Raw genomic sequence first — 21,119 nt, forward strand, 5'->3', positions numbered from 1 at the left:
GGATTTAGAACCCAGATAATCCAAGATGATCACCTAATCTCAAGATCCTTAACTTAATTGTATTTGCAAAGACCCTTTTCCTAAATAGGTAACAGTGACCAATAGGAGATGGTTAAACTCATTATGGTACGATTACACCATAGGATACCACACATCCTTTAAAATGGGGCATGGGTATGTATATGCATTAGTATGGAAGAAGTTAACTCAAGGTGCAGAACAGTGCATAAAATGCTACCATTTCGTACATCAAAAAGGGCACATATCTATATGCACTTACATGTTATGCATATATATGAATATTTTCAGAAGGATAAACCAGATACTTGTAAATGACTTTGTCTCTGAGAAAAGAACTATTAAGGCTGAATACAGGGGTGCTAGAAAGATTTTTTTTTACTGTAAACCCTATTGTATTGTTTGAATTTATTTTGCTATGTGCTTGCATTGTGCATTAGAAAGAGAGGAAAGAGAGAATCTATAAGCTAGTTTTTCACCTAATTTTCCAACTTGATCTCATACTGTATCTTATCTTGCACTTGACAATTCATTGCTTCCCCAAAAACAATGAGTATGTTCATGATAAGTGGGAGCGCATGCCGAATGCTCTATTATCTTCAACTCTCGCACTTTCTGCCTGTAAAATCCTGCCCCTCAAAAGGTTTTCTGTGCAAATTCCCTGATCTGCAGTGTTGGGACCAACCACTCTTATCTTTGCCCTCAGATAACCCCTGTTCATCTTGCTTTGAATTATAGTTTTGTTTACAAGTTGGTCACCCTCATTAAATTAGCTCCTAAAGGAAAGTGTGTATCTCATTAGCCTCTGTGTTCCCCAAAGTACCTGGAACGAAGCTCTGCTGAATGAATGTCACTAACTGAAAAATATTAAGCAGAAAAGTTATCTAGGAAAATCTAAGTTTCCTATGATGCCCCAATTTTAAGGGTGTTAGAAAAACTAGGGCAAACCCAGGAATCCTAGTAAAGAAGCAAATAAGAGAACCTCAAAGCTGAAAATAAGACCAATACCATGTATCAAATAGGATTATTACAAAAGATATACTTGAAATGAAATAGGAAGCTACACTTGAAATATATTAGAGGTAAGAGAGAAGAGAAAGAAAAATAGTTTGTTATAATACAGAAAAGATAGCTCTTGACATTTTTTGTTTGTTGTCTAGCCAAACACCTAAGGCTGATCATCAGCTAAGCAAACACTGACTTTTATCACGCAACAGGCTGTCTCTCAGATTGGGACTAACACTGCCTTCCACCTTTCTACCCTCTTCTCCACCACAAGCCCTAAAGGTCCACAGCAATGCAATTCATTCTATTGCTTAATAACTGTAAGATTTTCTAAGCAAAATTTCCCAAATCATATTGTAAGTATACAGTAATTTTTTTTTACTGTTTAAGTTTTGCTATAACTGAAACCCAAATCCTCTTGTCCTTGATGATATGGGAGTTTAAGGATCACTTCACTCCATATGTTTAAATTTCATGTATTCTAAAGCATTTTATGGCAAATGACTGTAAACTATCTTCTATAAGCAATAAAACCGATAAAAATTTCTTTATGCTTCTAGAATATTGCTATTCTGCTTCAGTCTCTACAAATAGGTGTACTGACATCAAGCCCACTCCACTTCTGTTGGCCTTAGAATAACATACAATAGAATAAATATAATAAAATAAAAAAAAATGGCAACAAATAAAAGTTTACTTCAACTTACTGTTAGTGCTGTTTCAAGTTCCCCAGCAGCCAAGTATGCTAAGCCCAAGTAATAGGAAGCTTCTCCTTCCATCTTTTTGTCATTTCCTTAAAGTGAATATGTAGAAAAATTATCATGGCATTAAAGAAGTGGATTTATCACAAAAAATAGAGAGAAAAAAGTTATTATAACAAAGTATACAGATTTAGCGACAATCACTGAAGACTCTGCACCTGGATGACAGATGTTAAAAGTAAGGTACATTAGCAATATAATTTTAAGGAGCTTCCCTTAAAATTATCATTTTGACATTCATATATAATTTATATACTGGTCCACCTTGTAAAGACCTATAGTCATCCAGCATAGCTGCTACTACATACATGAAATAATTGGTAAAGTGTGTTAACCTTATATAGTACACAGACACACATATACAAACAGACTGTATTTAGCTAAGTCTCTAATAGGGCAGATAATTAGCAAACTAAAGAATATTGTTTTCATTAGGTTCAATTTAAACACTACTGGTTAAAACTTGAGTGAGAATGACTGACGGAGCTTGGCTTCTTGGTATAAAATTCCACACATATTTTAAAATCTGAACACATTTTCTGTGCAAATGACTGGTCATGCTTTTTATCACCTTTTTGCAAGAAATTTAGCCTTTCTAATTTCTGTATAGTGTGTTTTATTCCAGGAATAATCAAATTCTTCTTTACAAAGCCAAATGTGTAAAGGCGTATGTAATGTGTGGCTCAACAAGACACACATACCATCGAATACATATATAGTTTATTTACATTTAATATACAAAATAACAAATCTGATTTTTTTTACAAGAGCCATTAAATGTTCTGATTTTTAAAAATAATACATCTTTTTATTCTTTTAGAAGTTTTTGGCTTTCAGTGTTTCCTAACTCCTGGGTAATACAAATGCTACCCTCAATACAAATAGAAATACAGACCTACCCTCATTCTTGATCTCTGGAAAGTAAATAATCCTTAGATTTCTGAACTCTGCATTTCAAACATGATGGTTTTCAGCAGGAGCTAGCAATTCTCTGTGCTGCATTTGTTCTCACTACTCACTGAATTACCATTCATAAAGCAGTGGCTCAGTTGGAAGACTGTAAAAAAACTGGACGGCAAATGCCAGTGACAGAATTTCTTTTCTCTTCTCTACCAATTTAACCAATTGCAGAGAATTATGCCCTCAAGATATCGTTTCAGCGGAGTTGACAGTGCCAGTGAGCCAGTCTGGGGAATTTTAACTCTTAAAATTCAGCGAGGCCTGAAGTTTTTCTCTGCTATATGTTTATGAGTGCTGGGGATAAGGATGGAACTAGGGAAGGGAAAGATGGTGTAGAAGAAAGATGCTATGAAGGGAAGTTGTTTCTTGTATAATTAAAAAGTTGTTTATTTGTGATTTGTACTGGCTGTATTAAATGGTGTAACTGTGTAAAAGCACTAACAATGGCATGCACTGATAGAGTTTCCCCATTTGCACCCAATTATATGAAGAACAGCCCAGCAAAGAGGAAGAAAGAAAAATCTACTACTGTTGATAGAAAGATTTTGAGGCAGCTAATTGAAACAGGTCACAGTAAATAACGTTCTAAAATAGGATTTAAACATGAAAAAATTTTCTGCTTAGTAACTGAGACAAAATTAAGATAAAATAAAAGCAATAAAATGATGGAGGAAAATGCCAGCATTATTAAAGTTGAGTGACACATAGCAAAGAGAAAAAGACATAATACTATTTATATTGTGTAGTTTATTTGGACAGATTCTATTAATTTATAATATTAGCTTTGCTATCCAAACCAATAATCATTTCTTTCAAAGAATATACGATGTTTTTATTTTCAAGACTTAAATTACCCACTATTATACTAGTATGTCTACTAGAGAATCTAAAGATGGGGTCATCACAGGTGTGATCACAGGAATAATGGATAGAGATAATGTGCTCAGGAGTAACTCAAATGTTTCATTAAAATGTGCCCTAAAACTTCTTTTTTTTTTTTTTTTTTTATTGAAGGGTAGTTGACACACAGTATTACATTACATTAGTTTCAGGTGTACAACACAGTGATTCAACATTTATATACATGATAATTCTAGGTACCAGCTATCACCATACCAAGTTGTTACAATATTTTGACTATATTCCTTATGCTATACATTACATCCCGGTTACTTATTTATTTTACAATTGGAAGTGTGTACTTTTTTTTGGTTGTTGTTGTTAGGGCATCTCTCATATTTATTGATCAAATGGTTGTTAACAACAATAAAATTCTGTATAGGGGAGTCAATGCTCAATGCACAATCATTAATCCACCCCAAGCCTAATTTTCGTCAGTCTCCAATCTTCTGAAGCATAACGAACAAGTTCTTACATGGAGAACAAATTCTTACATAGTGAATAAGTTACATGGTGAACAGTGCAAGGGCAGTCATCACAGAAGCTTTTGGTTTTGCTCATGCATTATGAACTATAAACAGTCAGTTCAAATATGAATACACATTTGATTTTTATACTTGATTTATATGTGGATACCACATTTCTCTCTTTATTATTTTTAATAAAATGCTGAAGTGGTAGGTAGATACAACATAAAGGTAGAAAACATAGTTTAGTGTTGTAAGAGAGCAAATGTAGATGATCAGGTGTGTGTCTGTAGACTATGTGTTAATCCAAGCTAGACAAGGGCAATAAAACATCCACGTATGCAGAAGATTTCTCTCAGAACGGGGGGGTGAGGTTCTAAGCCTCACCTCTGTTGATCCCCAATTTCTCACCTGATGGCCCCCCTGCGACTGTGCCTGTCTTAGGTTGTTCCTCCCTTGAGGAATCTTACCCGTCTCTGGCTAACCAGTCATCTTCCGGGGCCATACAGGGAAATGTTAAGTTGGTAAGTGAGAGAGAAGCCTTATTGTTTGAAATGGTTAGCTTTTTATTTCTTTGCATATTTATGCCCTGTGGCTTCTATGCCCAGCATTTGTCTTGAGGTATCTTTACCACTTGGAGGAGTTATGATACTCGGTAAATTTGATATGAGGCACGAATTCTATTTAAGAATTCGTTGTAATTAGGAAGGAAGAAGAAAAGCTATAGAAGTAGCAGGCGGGAGAAAACATGGGAAGATTGATTATTTCTTTGACATATCTTCTTGTAGAGTAACTTCAGCATGTATAGATTTTAAGCTACTACTTAAATTGCGCACACACATTAACATAATAGGAGTATAGTTACATAACCAAAGCATACCTGTAATTACCAGCCATCTCCAGTGAAACCAAGAAAACCAGTTAGGCACCCTAGGCATTTGTGAAAACTTATCAATGATATGATGGTTATTATCTAACTGAATTTGAATAGTTTGAGAAAAATCAGACAAATTAAAACAACCCATTCCTGGGCACTGTTCACATCCCATATGTTCTTTTAACAGTAAATAGTCTGTAGTTGTAAGATTTTGGAGCGCTACAATTTGCACTTCTCCTAATTCTTGGTTGAGTTCCAACAGTATAGATCCAGTCAAATTTGTTGTTTTACTGTATGCACAGGCCAGCTTAGATATCTCCTTCATTCCCATGGCAAGTCCAGGAGCTGGTGGGATGAGTGCATCTACAGCTGTAGCAGTGCGTGGATCTTTGTTGGGGTTTTTTGATGATCATCTTCTGTCATGAGTCTTCCCGAGAGTGCTGATGTTGGAAGTTCTCTTTCATATCGTTTCTTAGTTCATTTTCGGGGTAGCCAAATTAGGCTTTGATCCTCTGTATAAACACAAACAGACCCTTTGCCTACACTTTTATATGTCCTTTATACATTGTGTAGAACTCATTAGAGGTCACCACATAGGAACTGCATTTTTTTTTTTTAATCATTAATCTACACTTACATGACGAATACTTTGTTTACTAGGCTCTCCCCTATACCAGGTCCCCCCTATATACTCCTTTACAGTCACTGTCCATCAGCGTAGCAACCTGTTGTAGAATCACTACTTGTCTTCTCTGTGTTGTACAGCCCTCCCCTTTCTCCCACCCCGCTATGGATGCTAATCTTAATACCTCCCTACTTCTCCCCCCCTTATCCCTCCCTACCCACCCATCCTCCCCAGTCCCTTTCCCTTTGGTACCTGTTAGTCCATTCTTGAGTTCTGTGATTCTGTTGCTGTTTTGTTCCTTCAGTTTTTCCTTTGTTCTTATATTCCACAGATGAGTGAAATCATTTGGTATTTCTCTTTCTCTGCTTGGCTTGTTTCACTGAGCAAAATACCCTCCAGCTCCATCCATGTTGCTGCAAATGGTTGGATTTGCCCTTTTCTTATGGCTGAGTAGTATTCCATTGTGTATATGTACCACATCTTCTTTATCCATTCATCTATCGATGGACATTTAGGTTGCTTCCAATTCTTGGCTATTGTAAATAGTGCTGCGATAAACATAGGGGTGCACTGATCTTTCTCATACTTGATTGCTGCATTCTTAGGGTAAATTCCTAGGAGTGCAATTCCTGGGTCAAATGGTAAGTCTGTTTTGAGCATTTTGATGTACCTCCATCCTGCTTTCCACAATGGTTGAACTAACTTACATTCCCACCAGCAGTGTAGGAGGGTTCCCCTTTCTCCACAGCCTCGCCAACATTTGTTGTTGTTTGTCTTTTGGATGGCAGCCATCCTTACTGGTGTGAGGTGATACCTCATTGTAGTTTTAATTTGCATTTCTCTGATAATTAGCGATGTGGAGCATCTTTTCATGTGTCTGTTGGCCATCTGTATTTCTTTTTTGGAGAACCGTCTGATCAGTTCCTTTGCCCATTTTTTAATTGGGTTATTTGTTTTTTGTTTGTTGAGGCGTGTGAGCTCTTTATATATTCTGGACGTCAAGCCTTTATCGGATGTGTCATTTTCAAAGATATTCTCCCATACTGTAGGGTTTCTTTTTGTTCTATTGATGGTGTCTTTTGCTTTACAGAAGCTTTTCAGCTTAATATAGTCCCACTTGTTCATTTTTGCTGTTGTTTTCCTTGCCCGGGGAGATATGTTCAAGAAGAGGTCACTCATGTTTATGTCTAAGAGGTTTGTGCCTATGTTTTCTTCCAAGAGTTTAATGGTTTCATGACTTACATTCAGGTCTTTGATCCATTTTGAGTTTACTTTTGTATATGGGGTTAGACGATGGTCCAGTTTCATTCTCCTACATGTAGCTGTCCAGTTTTGCCAGCACCATCTGTTGAAGAGACTGTCATTTCGCCATTGTATGTCCATGGCTCCTTTATCAAATATTAATTGACCATATATGTCTGAGTTAATGTCTGGATTGTCTAGTCTGTTCCATTGGTCTGTGGCTCTGTTCTTGTGCCAGTACCAAATTGTCTTGATTACTATGGCTTTATAATATAGCTTGAAGTTGGGGAGTGAGATCCCCCCTACTTTATTCTTCTTTCTCAGGATTGCTTTGGCTATTCGGGGTCTTTGGTGGTTCCATATGAATTTTTAAATTATTTGATCCAGTTCATTGAAGAATGTTGCTGGTAGTTTCATAGGGATTGCATCAAATCTGTATATTGCTTTGGGCAGGATGGCCATTTTGACGATATTAATTCTTCCTAGCCATGAGCATGGGATGCATTTCCATCTGTTAGTGTCCCCTTTAATTTCTTTTAAGAGTGACTTGTAGTTTTCAGAATATAAGTCTTTCACTTCTTTGGTTAGGTTTATTCCTAGGTATTTTATTTTTTTTGATGCAATTGTGAATGGAGTTGTTTTCCTGATTTCTCTTTCTGTTGGTTCATTGCTAGTGTATAGGAAAGCCACAGATTTCTGTGTGTTGATTTTGTATCCTGCAACTTTGCTGTATTCCGATATCAGTTCTAGTAGTTCTGGGGTGGAGTCTTTAGGGTTTTTTATGTACAGTATCATGTCATCTGCAAATAGTGACAGTTTGACTTCTTCTTTGCCAATCTGGATTCCTTGTATTTTTTTGTTTTGTCTGATTGCCGTGGCTAGGACCTCCAGTACTATGTTAAATAACAGTGGGGAGAGTGGGCATCCCTGTCTAGTTCCCGATCTCAGCGGAAATGCTTTCAGCTACTCGCTATTCAATATAATGTTGGCTGTGGGTTTTTCATAGATGGCCTTTATTATGTTGAGGTACTTGCCCTCTATTCCCATTTTGCTGAGAGTTTTTATCATGAATGGATGTTGAACTTTGTCAAATGCTTTTTCAGCATCTATGGAGATGATCATGTGGTTTTTGTCTTTCTTTTTGTGAATGTGGTGGATGATGTTGATGGACTTTCGAATGTTGTGCCATCCTTGCATCCCTGGGATGAATCCCACTTGGTCATGGTGTACGATGGTTTTGATGTATTTTTGAATTCGGTTTGCTAAAATTTTGTTGAGTATTTTTGCGTCTACGTTCATCAGGGATATTGGTCTGTAGTTTTCTTTTTTGGTGGTGTCTTTGCCTGGTTTTGGTATTAGGGTGATGTTAGCTTCATAGAATGAGTTTGGGAGTATCCCCTCCTCTTCTATTTCTTGGAAAACTTTAAGGAGAATGGGTATTATATCTTCCCTGTATGTCTGATAAAATTCCGAGGTAAATCCATCTGGCCCGGGTGTTTTGTTCTTTGGTAGTTTTTTGATTACCGCTTCAATTTCGTTGCTGGTAATTGGTCTGTTTAGATTTTCTGTTTCTTTTTGGGTCAGTCTTGGAAGGTTGTATTTTTCTAGGAAGTTGTCCATTTCTCCTAGGTTTCCCAGCTTGTTAGCATATAGGTTTTCATAGTAGTCTCTAATAATTCTTTGTATTTCTGCGGGATCTGTTGTGATTTTTCCTTTCTCATTTCTGATACTGTTGATTTGTGTTGACTCTCTTTTCCTCTTAATAAGTCTGGCTAGAGGCTTATCTATTTTGTTTATTTTCTCGAAGAACCAGCTCTTGGTTTCATTGATTTTTGCTATTGTTTTATTCTTCTCAATTTTATTTATTTCTTCTCTGATCTTTATTATGTCCCTCCTTCTGCTGACCTTAGGCCTCATTTGTTCTTCTTTTTCCAATTTTGATAGTTGTGACATTAGACCGTTCATTTGGGATTGCTCTTCCTTTTTTAAATATGCTTGAATTGCTATATACTTTCCTCTTAAGACTGCTTTTGCTGTGTCCCACAGAAGTTGGGGCTTAGTGTTGTTGTTGTCATTTGTTTCCGTATATTGCTGGATCTCCATTTTGATTTGGTCATTGATCCATTGATTATTTAGGAGCGTGTTGTTTAGCCTCCATGTGTTTGTGAGCCTTTTTGCTTTCTTTGAACAGTTTATTTCTAGTTTAATGCCTTTGTGGTCTGAAAAGTTGGTTGGTAGGATTTCAATCTTTTGGAATTTACTGAGGCTCTTTTTGTGTCCTAGTATGTGGTCTATTCTGGAGAATGTTCCATGTGCACTTGAGAAGAACGTGTATCCTGTTGCTTTTGGATGTAGAGTTCTGTAGATGTCTATTAGGTCCATCTGTTCTAGTGTGTTGTTCAGTGCCTCTGTGTCCTTACTTATTTTCTGTCTGGTGGATCTGTCCTTTGGAGTGAGTGGTGTGTTGAAGTCTCCTAGAATGAATGCATTGCATTCTATTTCCTCCTTTAGTTCTGTTAATATTTGTTTCAGGTATGTTGGTGCTCCTGTATTGGGTGCATATATATTTATAATGGTTATATCCTCTTGATGGACTGAGCCCTTTATCATTATGTAATGTCCTTCTTTGTCTTTTGTTACTTTCTTTATTTTGAAGTCTGTTTTGTCTGATACCAGAATTGCAACACCTGCTTTCTTCTCTCTGTTGTTTGCTTGAAATATCTTTTTCCATCCCTTGACTTTAAGTCTGTGCGCGTCTTTGGGTTTGAGGTGAGTCTCTTGTAAGCAGCATATGGATGGATCTTGCTTTTTTATCCATTCTATTACTCTGTGTCTTTTGATTGGTGCATTCAGTCCATTTACATTTAGGGTGATTATTGAAAGGTATGAATTTATTGCCATTGCAGGCTTTAAGTTTGTGGTTACCAAAGGTTTAGGGTTAGCTTCTTTACTGTCTTACTGTCTAACTTAACTCGCTTGTTGAGCTATTATAAACACAATCTGATGATTCTTTATTTCTCTCCCTTCTTATTCCTCCTCCTCCCTTCTTCATATGTTGGGTGTTTTGTTGTGTGCTCTTTTTAGGAGTGCTCCCATCTAGAGCAGTCCCTGTAGGATGCCCTGTAGAGGTGGTTTGTGGGAGGCAAATTCCCTCAACTTTTGCTTGTCTGGGAATTGTTTAATCCCTCCTTCATATTTAAATGATATTCGTGCTGGATACAGTAGTCTTGGTTCGAGGCCCTTCTGTTTCATTGCATTAAGTATATCATGCCATTCTCTTCTGGCCTGTAGGGTTTCTGTTGAGAAGTCTGATGATAGCCTGATGGGTTTTCCTTTGTAGGTAACCTTTTTTTTCTCTCTGGCTGCTTGTAATACTTTGTCCTTGTCTTTGATCTTTGCCATTTTAATTATTATGTGTCTTGGTGTTGCCCTCCTTGGATCCCTTGTCATGGGAGTTCTGTGTACCTCTGTGGTCTGAGAGGCCATTTCTTCCCCTAGTTTGGGGAAATTTTCAACAATTATTTCTTCAAAGACATTTTCTATCCCCTTTTCTCTCTCTACTTCTTCTGGAATGCCTATGATTCTTATATTATTCCTTTTATATTGATCACTCAGCTCTCTTAAAATTCTTTCATTCCTGGAGATCCTTTTATCTCTCTCTGCATCAGCTTCTCTGCGTTCCTGTTCTCTGTTTTCTAGTCCATTAATGGTCTCTTGCATCTCGTCCATTCTGTTTTGAAGTCCTTCCAGAGCTTGTTTTATTTCTGAATTCTCCTTCCTTAGTTCTTGCATATTTCTCTGCAAGTCCATCAGCATGGTTATGACTTTTGTTTTGAATTCTTTTTCAGGTAGACTGGCTAAATCTATCTCCCCAGATTCCTTCTCAGGGGAAGATGTAGCTGCTGCTGAAGCTGTCTGGGTTAGTCTTGTCTGGATCATATTTTTTTGCCTTTTCATGTTGACAGGTGCTATTGACTGTCAGCTGGGAGGGCCAAAATTTTCACTTACTACTGGCCTTTCTTTACTGGGGCAACTGCGACCCCTAGTGGCTTGTGTTGGGTAATTGCGTGTAGAGTGGGTCTTTGTGTCTTGCCTGGCCGGGAGGGAGAAATTTCCCTTTCTGTGGGCGGAATTTGTCTCAGGCTGCTTCTCTGCTTTCGCAGCACCCGGTGGGGTGATGGATGGGGGGGCTGCTTGACTGTTTGCCTCCGTGAGGGGTCTCAGAGCTGTTGCCCAGGGGGTTAGTGCACCCGGTTTTCCCTGTAATTTCCAGCTGCTGTACTGTGACCTGGGTTGTTTCCGTCAAGCTGTTAAGTCCCTGTCCCTTTAAGACTTTCAAAAAGCCCCCGCTTTTCTTTGTCACAGGGGCATCAGCTTCAGCACCCGCTCAGAGGTCTTACTCCCTGTACCCCCAGTATCCAGGGCCCCCTGGGCATGTACTGTGTCTGCGCTCTGGCCCGGATGGCTGGGGCTGGGTGTTCGGCAGTCCTGGGCTCCGTCTCCCTCCCGCTCTGCCTATTGTTCTCCCGCCGGGAGCTGGGGGGAGGGGCGCTCGGCTCCCGCCGTGCCGGGGCTTGTATCTTACCCCTTTCACCAGTCGCTGGGTTCTCGCTGGTGTAGCTGCAGTCTGGCCACTGTCCTGCGTCTTCTGGTCTCTCTTTTAGGGCTAGTTGTGTTTGTTGTATTTTCAAAAGTATATATGTTTTTGGGAGTAGATTCCCACTGTCCTACTCACGCCGCCATGTTGGCTCCGCCTGTCTCTATTTTTTATTTGGCTGCATATATTTACTCATGAATATTTATTGAGGACCTACTACAGAGAATATTTATAGAGGACCTATTAGAGCCAGGCAAAGCTCTAAGCACTTGTAACACATCAGTAAATTAACCAAATTTCCTGTCCTTGGGGAGTTTACATTTTAGAAGACAGAGACAGAAAGAGATACAAAATAAACAATAAACATAATAAATTATATGGTAAGTTGTATGGTGATAAGTACTCTGCAGAAAAAATAGAGCAGAATAAAGCGAACTAGAAGTGCTAAGTGGGTTTCAGGAAAAAAGCATCTTTCAGTATTAAATATTTTCAATATTAAATACAGTTGTCAAGGTGGTAGATTGCACTGAGAAAATGGTATTCACAAGAGGATGAAATCAGCAATAAATGACAAATGTTTGGGAGACTAACAACTATGTGGACATTAAACATCATCCTAAAATACCAGTAGGCCAAAGAAGAAATCAGAAGGTAAATTGTATATATTTATATATTAAGGAAAATGATTTGTATTTTGGGTTGTATATTTTGGTTGAAACAACAACCCAAAACTTATTGGCTCTAAAACTTATGGGAGCTAAAGCAGTGTAATAAAGGGACACGTACAGCTACAAATGCCTATTTTAGAAAATAAGGACCATCTTTCCACCTTACAAAACTATAAAAAGAAGAGCTAACTAAATCCAAAATAAAAAGAAGGAAGGAAATATAGTAAAGACTAGAGTGTAAATAAATGAAAAAGAGAATTAAAAAAAATAGAGAAAATCAGAAAAACCAAGAGTTGTTTCATTGGACAGGTCAATGAAATTGACAAACCTTAAGCTAAACTGAACAAGGGAAAAAGTGACGGAGAAGTCTCAAATTGTTAAACACAGGATGAAAGAAGGGAAATCACTACAGACTTTACAGAAACAAAAGGAGTATAAGTAAATATTATGGGCATTTGTATACCAACAAATTAGATGAAATGGACAAATTGCTAGAAAGACGAACTACTGAATTTGGTATAAGAGGAAATAGAAGATCTGAACAGAAATTGAATCAGTAATCAAAATATTTCCTACAAAGAAAAGTCCAGGCATACAGGGCTTCACTGTTGAATTCTACCAAATATTTAAAGAAGAATAAACACCATACTTCACAAACACTTCCAAAAATTTGGAGGAAACACTTTCTAAATCATCCTATAAAGTTGGTATAACTTTGATTTCAAACCAGACATCACAAGAAAAGAAAACTACCAACCAATATCCCTTATGAATATGGACACAAAAAAACCTCAATAAAATGTTAGCAAAGTGAATCCAGCAGCATATAAAAAGGATTATATACCACAGTCAAGTGGGATTTATCCCAGGAATGCATGGTTGGTTCAGCATATGCAAATCAATCAGTATATATACCATATTAATAGAAAGGACAAAATCACATGATCATCTCAATAGATGCAGAGAAAGCATTTGACAAAATTCAACTACTTTTACTGATAAAAACCCTCAAAAACTCAGAATAGAAGGGAACTTACTCAACCTGTTAAAGTGCATCTACAAACTCAGACCTAACATCATACGTAATGGTGAAAGACTGGAAGCTTTCACTCTACCATTACAAAAAAAGACTGACGTACTCTAGGAACAATTCCTTTTAGCACTGGGATGGAGGTTCTAGCCAGTGCAATTAGATAAGAAAAAGAAAAGGCACTGTAGGGGAGGCAAACTTTTACCTCTATCTGAGGGTTTTCCAGCTGAGCCTAGGAGTTAAATTGACATAAAACAGCCTAACAGGAGGAAAGCACACAACTTTACATAAGTTTTAGGTGACATGGAGCCTTCATAATGAATGAAGAGCTAAAGAAATTACAAAACCTACATGCCTTCATATTGGGTTGGACAAAAAGAGGCAATTGTAGACAAGTTAATTAAACAATGCAAGGAGGTCAAAGGAAGATAAAGAACATTATTATTATTATTTTTTTTGAGAGGGCATCTCTCATATTTATTGATCAAACGGTTGTTAACAAAAATAGAATTCTGTATAGGGGAGTCAATGCTCAATGCACAATCATTAATCCACCCCAAGCCTAATTCTTGTCAGTCTCCAATCTTCTGAAGCATAACGAACAAGTTCTTACATGGTGAACAAATTCTTACATAGTGAATAAGTTCTTACATGGTGAACAGTACAAGGGCAGTCATCACAAAAACTTTCAGTTTTGATCATGCATTATGAACTATAAACAATCAGGTCAAATATGAATATTCGTTTGATTTTTATACTTGATTTATATGTGGATCCCACATTTCTCTCTTTATTATTATTATTATTATTATTTTAAATAAAATGCTGAAGTGGTAGGTAGATGTAAAATAAAGGTGGAAAACTTAGTTTAGTGTTGTAAGAGAGCAAATGTAGATGATCAGGTGTGTGCCTGTAGACTATGTGTTAATCCAAGCTAGACAAGGGCAATAAAACATCCACGGATGCAGAAGATTTCTCTCAGAACAGGGGGGGTGAGGTTCTAAGCCTCACCTCTGTTGATCCCCAATTTCTCACCTGATGGCCCCCCTGCGACTGTGCCTGTCTTAGGTTGTTCCTCCCTTGAGGAATCTTACCTGTCTCTGGCTAACCAGTCATCTTCCGGGGCCATACAGGGAAATGTTAAGTTGGTAAGTGAGAGAGAAGCCTTATTGTTTGAAATGGTTAGCTTTTTATTTCTTTGCATATTTATGCCCTGTGGCTTCTATGCCCAGCATTTGTCTTGAGGTATCTTTACCACTTGGAGGAGTTATGATACTCGGTAAATTTGATATGAGGCACGAATTCTATTTAAGAATTCGTTGTAATTAGGAAGGAAGAAGAAAAGCTATAGAGGTAGCAGACGGAAGAAAACATGGGAAGATTGATTATTTCTTTGACATATCTTCTTGTAGAGTAACTTAAGCATGTATAGGTTTTAAACTACTAATTAAATTGTGCACACACATTAACATAATAGGAATAAAGATACATAACCAAAGCAGATCTATAATTACCAGCCATCTCCAGTGAAGCCAAGAAAACCAGTTAGGCACCCTAGGCATTTGTGAAAATTTGTCTATGATATGATGGATATTATCTAACTGTACTTGAACAGTCTGAGAGAAATCAGACAAATTAAAACAGCCCATTCCTGGGAACTGTTCACATCCCATATTTTCTTTTAACAGTAGATAGTCTGTAGTTGTAAGATTTTGGAGCGCTACAACTTGCACTTCTCCTAATTCTTGGTTGAGTTCCAACAGTGTAGATCCAGTCAAATTTGTTGTTTTACTGTATGCACAGGCCAGCTTAGATATCTCCTTCTTCATTCCAATGGCAAATCCAGGAACCGGTGGGATGAATGCAGCTACAACTGCAGCATCGCCTGGATCTTTGTTGAGGTTTTTGATGATCATCTTCTGGTATGACTCTTCCAGAGAGTGCTGATGTTGGAAGTTCTTCTTCATATCGTATCTTAGTTCATTTTCTGGGTAGCCAAATTAGGCTTTGATCCTCTGTATAAAAACAAACAGACCCTTTGCCCACACTTTGATCTGCCCTTTATACCAGTGTGTAGAACTCACTGGAGTTCACCACACAGGAAATGCCTTTTTTTTTTTTTAAGAGAAAGGAATATTATCAGAAAAGTGTATCTCCATAGCCGATCATCTGACACCATTTAAGTGATCAAAATTAAGGATATTTAAAGCATGCATTAATCGTTGATTTACAGTTAGTTTTATCCTATCCTATCCTTTTCTTTCTTTCTTTCTTTTTTTTTTTGTTATTTTTAATCTGCACTTACATGAAGAATATTGTGTTTACTAGGCTCTCCCCTATACCAGGTCCCCGCTATAAACCCCTTTACAGTCACTGTCCATCAGCATAGCTAAATGTTGTAGAATCACTACTTGTCTTCTCTGTGTTGTACAGCCCTCCCCTTTCTCCCACCCCGCTATGGATGCTAATCTTAATACCCCTCTTTTTTTTCTGCCCCCCCTTATCCCTCCCTACCCACCCATCCTCCCCAGTCCCTTTCCCTTTGGTACCTGTTAGTCCATTCTTGAGTTCTGTGATTCTGCTGCTGTTTTGTTCCTTCAGTTTTTCCTTTGTTCTTATATTCCACAGATGAGTGAAATCATTTGGTATTTCTCTTTCTCTGCTTGGCTTGTTTCACTGAGCAAAATACCCTCCAGCTCCATCCATGTTGCTGCAAATGGTTGGATTTGCCCTCTTCTTATGGCTGAGTAGTATTCCATTGTGTATATGTACCACATCTTCTTTATCCATTCATCTATCGATGGACATTTAGGTTGTTTCCAATTCTTGGCTATTGTAAATAGTGCTGCGATAAACATAGGGGGTGCATCTGTCTTTCTCAAACTTGATTGCTGCATTCTTAGGGTAAATTCCTAGAAGTGCAATTCCTGGGTCAAATCGTAAGTCTGTTTTAAGCATTTTGATGAACCTCCATACTGCTTTCCACAATGGTTGAACTAGTTTACATTCCCACTAGCAGTGTAGGAGGGTTCCCCTTTCTCCACAGCCTCGCCAACATTTGTTGTTGTTTGTCTTTTGGATGGCAGCCATCCTTACTGGTGTGAGGTGATACCTCATTGTAGTTTTAATTTGCATTTCTCTGATAATTAATGATGTGGAGCATCTTTTCATGTGTCTGTTGGCCATCTGTATTTCTTTTTTGGAGAACTGTCTGTTCAGTTCCTCTGCCCATTTTTTAATTGGATTATTTGATTTTTGTTTGTTGAGGTGTGTGAGCTCTTTATATATTTTGGACGTCAAGCCTTTATCGGATGTGTCATTTTCAAATATATTCTCCCATACTGTAGGGTTCTTTTTGTTCCATTGATGGTGTCTTTTGCTTTACAGAAGCTTTTCAGCTTAATATAGTCCCACTTGTTCATTTTTGCTGTTGTTTTCCTTGCCCGGGGAGATATATTCAAGAAGAGGTCACTCATGTTTATGTCTAAGAGGTTTTTGCCTATGTTTTTTTCCACGAGTTTAGTGGTTTCATGGCTTACATTCAGGTCTTTGATCCATTTTGAGTTTACTTTTGTATATGGGGTTAGACAATGTTCCAGTTTCATTCTCCTATATGTAGCTGTCTAGTTTTGCCAGCACCACCTGTTGAAGAGACTGTCATTTCGCCATTGTATGTCCATGGCTCCTTTATCAAATATTAATTGACCATATATGTTTGGGTTAATGTCTGGAGTCTCTAGTCTGTTCCAGTGGTCTGTGGCTCTGTTCTTGTGCCAGTACCAAATTGTCTTGATTACTATGGGTTTATAGTAGAGCTTGAAATTGGGGAGTGAGATCCCCCCTCCTTTATTCTTCTTTCTCAGGATTGCTTTGGCTATTCAGGGTCTTTGGTGTTTCCATATGAATTTTTGAATTATTTGTTCCAGTTCATTGAAGAATGTTGCTGGTAATTTGATAGGGATTGCATCAAATCTGTATATTGCTTTGGGCAGGATGGCCATTTTTTTTTTTTTTTTTTAGATAATTATTTTTTATTGAAGGGTAGTTGACACACAGTATTACATTACATTAGTTTCAGGTGTACAACACAGTGATTCAACATTTATATACATGATAATTCTAGGTACCAGCTATCACCATACCAAGTTGTTACAATATTTTGACTATATTCCTTATGCTATACATTACATCCCGGTTACTTATTTATTTTACAATTGGAAGTGTGTACTTTTTCTTGGTTGTTGTTGTTAGGGCATCTCTCATATTTATTGATCAAATGGTTGTTAACAACAATAAAATTCTGTATAGGGGAGTCAATGCTCAATGCACAATCATTAATCCACCCCAAGCCTAATTTTCGTCAGTCTCCAATCTTCTGAAGCATAACGAACAAGTTCTTACATGGAGAACAAATTCTTACATAGTGAATAAGTTACATGGTGAACAGTGCAAGGGCAGTCATCACAGAAGCTTTTGGTTTTGCTCATGCATTATGAACTATAAACAGTCAGTTCAAATATGAATACACATTTGATTTTTATACTTGATTTATATGTGGATACCACATTTCTCTCTTTATTATTTTTAATAAAATGCTGAAGTGGTAGGTAGATACAACATAAAGGTAGAAAACATAGTTTAGTGTTGTAAGAGAGCAAATGTAGATGATCAGGTGTGTGCCTGTAGACTATGTGTTAATCCAAGCTAGACAAGGGCAATAAAACATCCATGTATGCAGAAGATTTCTCTCAAAACAGGGGGGGTGAGGTTCTAAGCCTCACCTCTGTTGATCCCCAATTTCTCACCTGATGGCCCCCCTGCGACTGTGCCTGTCTTAGGTTGTTCCTCCCTTGAGGAATCTTACCCGTCTCTGGCTAACCAGTCATCTTCCGGGGCCATACAGGGAAATGTGAAGTTGGTAAGTGAGAGAGAAGCCTTATTGTTTGAAATGGTTAGCTTTTTATTTCTTTGCATATTTATGCCCTGTGGCTTCTATGCCCAGCATTTGTCTTGAGGTATCTTTACCACTTGGAGGAGTTATGATACTCGGTAAATTTGATATGAGGCACGAATTCTATTTAAGAATTCGTTGTAATTAGGAAGGAAGAAGAAAAGCTATAGAAGTAGCAGGCGGGAGAAAACATGGGAAGATTGATTATTTCTTTGACATATCTTCTTGTAGAGTAACTTCAGCATGTATAGATTTTAAGCTACTACTTAAATTGCGCACACACATTAACATAATAGGAGTATAGTTACATAAGCAAAGCATACCTGTAATTACCAGCCATATCCAGTGAAACCAAGAAAACCAGTTAGGCACCCTAGGCATTTGTGAAAACTTATCAATGATATGATGGTTATTATCTAACTGAATTTGAATAGTTTGAGAAAAATCAGACAAATTAAAACAACCCATTCCTGGGCACTGTTCACATCCCATATGTTCTTTTAACAGTAAATAGTCTGTAGTTGTAAGATTTTGGAGCGCTACAATTTGCACTTCTCCTAATTCTTGGTTGAGTTCCAACAGTATAGATCCAGTCAAATTTGTTGTTTTACTGTATGCACAGGCCAGCTTAGATATCTCCTTCATTCCCATGGCAAGTCCAGGAACTGGTGGGATGAGTGCATCTACAGCTGTAGCAGCGCGTGGATCTTTGTTGGGGTTTTTTGATGATCATCTTCTGGCATGAGTCTTCCCGAGAGTGCTGATGTTGGAAGTTCTTTTTCATATCGTATCTTAGTTCATTTTCGGGGTAGCCAAATTAGGCTTTGATCCTCTGTATAAACACAAACAGACCCTTTGCCTACACTTTTATATGTCCTTTATATCATTGTGTAGAACTCATTAGAGGTCACCACATAGGAACTGCATTTTTTTTTTAATCATTAATCTACACTTACATGACGAATACTTTGTTTACTAGGCTCTCCCCTATACCAGGTCCCCCCTATATACTCCTTTACAGTCACTGTCCATCAGCGTAGCAACCTGTTGTAGAATCACTACTTGTCTTCTCTGTGTTGTACAGCCCTCCCCTTTCTCCCACCCCGCTATGGATGCTAATCTTAATACCTCCCTACTTCTCCCCCCCTTATCCCTCCCTACCCACCCATCCTCCCCAGTCCCTTTCCCTTTGGTACCTGTTAGTCCATTCTTGATTTCTGTGATTCTGTTGCTGTTTTGTTCCTTCAGTTTTTCCTTTGTTCTTATATTCCACAGATGAGTGAAATCATTTGGTATTTCTCTTTCTCTGCTTGGCTTGTTTCACTGAGCAAAATACCCTCCAGCTCCATCCATGTTGCTGCAAATGGTTGGATTTGCCCTTTTCTTATGGCTGAGTAGTATTCCATTGTGTATATGTACCACATCTTCTTTACAATGGCCATTTTGCCAATATTAATTCTTCCTAGCCATGAGCATGGGATGAGTTTCCATTTGTTAGTGTCCCCTTTAATTTCTCTTAAGAGTGACTTGTAGTTTTCAGAGTATAGTTCATTCACTTCTTTGGTTAGACTTATTCCTAGGTATTTTATTCTTTTTGATGCTATTGTGAATGGAATTGTTTTCCTGATTTCTCTTTCTATTGGTTCATTGTTAGTGTATACGACAGCTACAGATTTCTGTGTGTTAATTTTGTATCCTGCAACTTTGCTGTATTCTGATATCAGTTCTAGTAGTTTTGGGGTGGAGTCTTTAGGGTTTCTTATGTACAATATCATGTCATCTGCAAAGAGTGACAGTTTAACTTCTTCTTTACCAATCTGGATTCCTTGTATTTCTTTGTTTTGTCTGATTGCCATGGCTAGGACCTCCAGTACTATGTTAAATAACAGTGGGGAGAGTGGGCATCCCTGTCTAGTTCCCGATCTCAGAGGAAAAGCTTTCAGCTTCTCACTGTTCAGTATAATGTTGGCTTTGGGATTATGATATATGGCCTTTATTATGTTGAGGTACTTGCCCTCTATTCCCATTTTGCTGAGAGTTTTTATCATGAATGGATGTTAAATTTTGTCAAATGCTTTTTCAGCATCTATTGTGATGATCATGTGGTTTTTGTCTTTCTTTTTGTTGATGTGGTGGATGATGTTGATGGATTTTCGAATATTGTACCATCCTTGCATCCCTGGGATGAATCCCACTTGGTCATGGTGTATGATCCTTTTGATATACTTTTGAATTTGGTTTGCTATTATTTTTGTTAAGTATTTTTGCATCTACATTCATCAGGGATATTGGTCTGTAATTTTCTTTTTTGGCGGGGTCTTTGCCTGGTTTTGTTATTAGAGTGATGTTGGCTTCATAGAATGAGTTTGGGAGTATTCCCTCCTCTTCTATTTTTTGGAAAACTTTAAGGAGAATGGTATTATGTCTTCTCTGTGTGTCTGATAAAATTCCGAGGTAAATCCGTCTGGCCCGGGTGTTTTGTTCTTGGGTAGTTTTTTGATTACCGTTTCAATTTCTTTGCTCGTAATTGGTTTGTTTAATTTTTGTGTTTCTTTCTTGGTCAGTCTTGGAAGGTTGTATTTTTCTAGGAAGTTGTCCTTTTCTTCTAGGTTTTCCAGCTTGTTGGCATATAGGTTTTCATAGTAGTCTTTAATAATTCTTTGGATTTCTGTGGAGTGTGTCGTGATTTTTCCATTCTCATTTCTGATTCTGTTGATTTGTGTTGATTCTCTTTTTTCTCTTAATAAGTTTGGCTAGAGGCTTATCTGTTTTGTTAATTTTCTCAAAGAACCAGTTCTTGGTTTCATTGATTTTTGCTATTGTTTTATTCTTCTCAATTTTATTTATTTCTTCTCTTATCTTTATTATGTCCCTCCTTCTACACTTTAGGCCTCATTAGTTCTTCTTTTTCCAATTTCGATAATTGTGACATTAGAGCATTCATTTGGGACTGTTCTCCCTTTTTTAAATATGCTTGGATTGGTATATACTTTTCTCTTAAGACTGCATTTGCTGCGT

At 37.6% G+C, this 21,119-nt stretch overlaps 1 protein-coding gene across 1 annotated transcript in view; it reads right to left on the reverse strand.

Annotated features, from left to right (window-relative positions):
- TTC29 (tetratricopeptide repeat domain 29) overlaps nt 1-21,119 on the reverse strand; it is a 268,223-nt gene that overhangs the window by 159,130 nt on the left and 87,974 nt on the right. The window contains exon 8 of the mRNA XM_036889136.2: nt 1,731-1,816. Within this exon, the coding sequence (XP_036745031.2) occupies nt 1,731-1,816 (86 nt within the window). The remainder of the gene's footprint in view (nt 1-1,730; nt 1,817-21,119) is intronic.

Source organism: Manis pentadactyla, chromosome 1 (genome assembly GCF_030020395.1).
Source record: "Manis pentadactyla isolate mManPen7 chromosome 1, mManPen7.hap1, whole genome shotgun sequence".
NCBI classification, from domain to species: domain Eukaryota; kingdom Metazoa; phylum Chordata; class Mammalia; order Pholidota; family Manidae; genus Manis; species Manis pentadactyla.